Here is a 3431-nt window from a genome sequence, read left to right as displayed (position 1 = left end):
ACTATAAGCATGTCGGGAAGGATATGGCGGTATGCTGACCTGGGTCAATATGTTCTGGGCAGATGAGGTCCGACCAATTGCCTACGACCTTGTGCGTTGAAAAAAACCAAACAAAAAACACGTATGTGGCAAGTATATTGCACAGTAGAACAGAAAACCCTGGTTTTTCGTCGATAAATCTGGGTGTCCAATGTCATTCAAATTAATTATGTGGTAACACCAGAAGAAGTCAATTTCTCTTATATTTCATTGTTTCAATGACAAAAGACTTATTATGCTCAATAAAATATAATGCAAATTAATACACTTGCATACTTGCCTTTGTCTAGCACACTGTGTAAATTAAAACCAGCTGGATAGGCATAGGCAACGGCTCCACCGGCACTGCCGCTTAGCGTGTAACCATAAACTGTAGCATAAAATGGTGCATTTTCAGGATGTCCCAAATGATGCAATCCAGGTGTGGTCTGGTGACGCAACAGGCACATGACACCGTCATCACCTCTTAACACTTCCCAGTCTTCCATTGTCTGCCCGTCAAATAATAGATTGGATTTATGCACACAGTCAATAGCAACATTTACATAATAGGTAAACTCTGGTGAGTATCCAAATACCATTTCAGGTACTGGGAAACTGATGTTTGTAGAAAATTGGTCCACCGAGGTAACCAACACCATTGATGGGTTTCCAGCGCTGTCAGTATAGTAGGATTTCATGTACTGCATCACCAAGATTGGATTGTCAGATACAATTCCAATCAAGGTATTGTCTGTAACATCAATCTCATGCATATCTCCAGAGTTGAGTTGTACATCGCTTCTGTTTGATATTTGGATATTTGTTGGGATCTCACTCACTGCAATAATGCGACATATATAGCCTGAACTGCGTCTCTTAAAGGGGCCAACCAAGAATCTGTGTCCAAGTAGTTCGATTGGTGGTGGTTGTTCTAGTAAGGGTTCACAGTTATCATCACCATCATCATATGGAATATCAGAGCATTCAGAGCCAGCCACGACTGAAATCGGGTGGTCAGCTTGTAGGCGAGTCCCATGCAGTAGGGTCATCATTCAGTCTAACCAGATATGTTTGGTAAGGGCCAATGGTGACTCGGGTGTAAGGACTTTCATGTCTTGGAGTTATTTCAATTGTAGTTGTGATGTTTAAAGAGCTTATGGCAATAAATGAGTACCAGAAATGATCTGGTTGATATGCTGCTATGTAATATGTTAACCCAAGCCTTCCTGTTGGTATGGCTAAAAACCCATCACCACCAACGTTTCTGTTAAACACATGCACTGAAATTGGTTTTGTAGATTGAACGAAGATGGTTTGACGGTTATTCACACCAGAGGTACGCATACATACAGAGTTTGGTAGCGTAACTCTGACGACATCTATTGTGTCCACTGAATACAATTCGCTGAAATCTATCGCGGCTATTGTTACCGTGACACGGGCCGTGACAAATGCACTTGTCAGTAGAATATGAGGATAACTACACAAGCCGTAATTAGCAGGAATGGAGAAAACAAACTCCCGGCCTTGTGTGTGGGCATCAGCATCACAAACTTTGGAAAAGAACAAACATGTACATAATTATACGAGTGGATATTCATACGTAGTGGTAGATGAATTAAAGTTTTAACTTCAACACTACACTATTTTTCGCTCACCTGGAACGTTTTCACTACATGTAGTCCGACGAGGGTCTTCAGCAGATGGCATAGGCGTAGATCCTGGGGGATGGGGGGATTTATCCCCCCCCCCAATATTTTGCCAGGGGGGGATGGTCCATACAATCATCCCCCCAATGTTGACGCCTGATAATGGGTTTCTGACCAAATTAACCTCATATTTGCACATTTTAGCCCCAAAAGTGCAAATTTTCGCGCACTTCGCGCGCATTTAATCTACTTTTACACCATATTTCATCAGTTTAGCTTCAAAATAACTTGCCTTTGTCTAGCACACTGTGTAAATTAAAACCAGCTGGATAGGCATAGGCAACGGCTCCACCGGCACTGCCGCTTAGCGTGTAACCATAAACTGTAGCATAAAATGGTGCATTTTCAGGATGTCCCAAATGATGCAATCCAGGTGTGGTCTGGTGACGCAACAGGCACATGACACCGTCATCACCTCTTAACACTTCCCAGTCTTCCATTGTCTGCCCGTCAAATAATAGATTGGATTTATGCACACAGTCAATAGCAACATTTACATAATAGGTAAACTCTGGTGAGTATCCAAATACCATTTCAGGTACTGGGAAACTGATGTTTGTAGAAAATTGGTCCACCGAGGTAACCAACACCATTGATGGGTTTCCAGCGCTGTCAGTATAGTAGGATTTCATGTACTGCATCACCAAGATTGGATTGTCAGATACAATTCCAATCAAGGTATTGTCTGTAACATCAATCTCATGCATATCTCCAGAGTTGAGTTGTACATCGCTTCTGTTTGATATTTGGATATTTGTTGGGATCTCACTCACTGCAATAATGCGACATATATAGCCTGAACTGCGTCTCTTAAAGGGGCCAACCAAGAATCTGTGTCCAAGTAGTTCGATTGGTGGTGGTTGTTCTAGTAAGGGTTCACAGTTATCATCACCATCATCATATGGAATATCAGAGCATTCAGAGCCAGCCACGACTGAAATCGGGTGGTCAGCTTGTAGGCGAGTCCCATGCAGTAGGGTCATCATTCAGTCTAACCAGATATGTTTGGTAAGGGCCAATGGTGACTCGGGTGTAAGGACTTTCATGTCTTGGAGTTATTTCAATTGTAGTTGTGATGTTTAAAGAGCTTATGGCAATAAATGAGTACCAGAAATGATCTGGTTGATATGCTGCTATGTAATATGTTAACCCAAGCCTTCCTGTTGGTATGGCTAAAAACCCATCACCACCAACGTTTCTGTTAAACACATGCACTGAAATTGGTTTTGTAGATTGAACGAAGATGGTTTGACGGTTATTCACACCAGAGGTACGCATACATACAGAGTTTGGTAGCGTAACTCTGACGACATCTATTGTGTCCACTGAATACAATTCGCTGAAATCTATCGCGGCTATTGTTACCGTGACACGGGCCGTGACAAATGCACTTGTCAGTAGAATATGAGGATAACTACACAAGCCGTAATTAGCAGGAATGGAGAAAACAAACTCCCGGCCTTGTGTGTGGGCATCAGCATCACAAACTTTGGAAAAGAACAAACATGTACATAATTATACGAGTGGATATTCATACGTAGTGGTAGATGAATTAAAGTTTTAACTTCAACACTACACTATTTTTCGCTCACCTGGAACGTTTTCACTACATGTAGTCCGACTAGCGTCTTCAGCAGATGGCATAGGCGTAGATCCCGGGGGATGGGGGGAATTTATCCCCCCCAATATTTTGCCATGGGG

The 3431-nt window shown here is 42.3% G+C and overlaps 2 protein-coding genes across 2 annotated transcripts; both read right to left on the bottom strand.

Annotated features, from left to right (window-relative positions):
- Nucleotides 1-278: 278 nt before the first annotated feature.
- LOC140167478 (uncharacterized) lies at nucleotides 279-1070 on the bottom strand. The gene has a single exon (XM_072190784.1). It carries the CDS (start codon nucleotides 1068-1070, stop codon nucleotides 279-281), a length of 792 nt encoding a protein of 263 aa, XP_072046885.1.
- Nucleotides 1071-1948: 878 nt separating this feature from the next.
- Nucleotides 1949-2713, bottom strand: LOC140167477 (uncharacterized). Its single transcript, XM_072190783.1, has one exon. The coding sequence runs from the start codon at nucleotides 2711-2713 to the stop codon at nucleotides 1949-1951; it is 765 nt and encodes a 254-aa protein (XP_072046884.1).
- Nucleotides 2714-3431: the final 718 nt, after the last annotated feature.

The sequence above is a fragment of the Amphiura filiformis genome, chromosome 13 (assembly GCF_039555335.1).
Source record: "Amphiura filiformis chromosome 13, Afil_fr2py, whole genome shotgun sequence".
In the NCBI taxonomy this organism is placed as follows: domain Eukaryota; kingdom Metazoa; phylum Echinodermata; class Ophiuroidea; order Amphilepidida; family Amphiuridae; genus Amphiura; species Amphiura filiformis.
The sequence above is the reverse complement of the archived record's forward strand: the minus strand, read 5'-3'. Positions and strand labels throughout refer to the sequence as shown.

Excerpts from the sequence above, each read along its gene's own strand:
- LOC140167477 (XM_072190783.1), bottom strand. The coding sequence starts at position 2,713 with ATGACCCTACTGCATGGGACTCGCCTACAAGCTGACCACCCGATTTCA.
- LOC140167478 (XM_072190784.1), bottom strand. The coding sequence starts at position 1,070 with ATGACCCTACTGCATGGGACTCGCCTACAAGCTGACCACCCGATTTCA.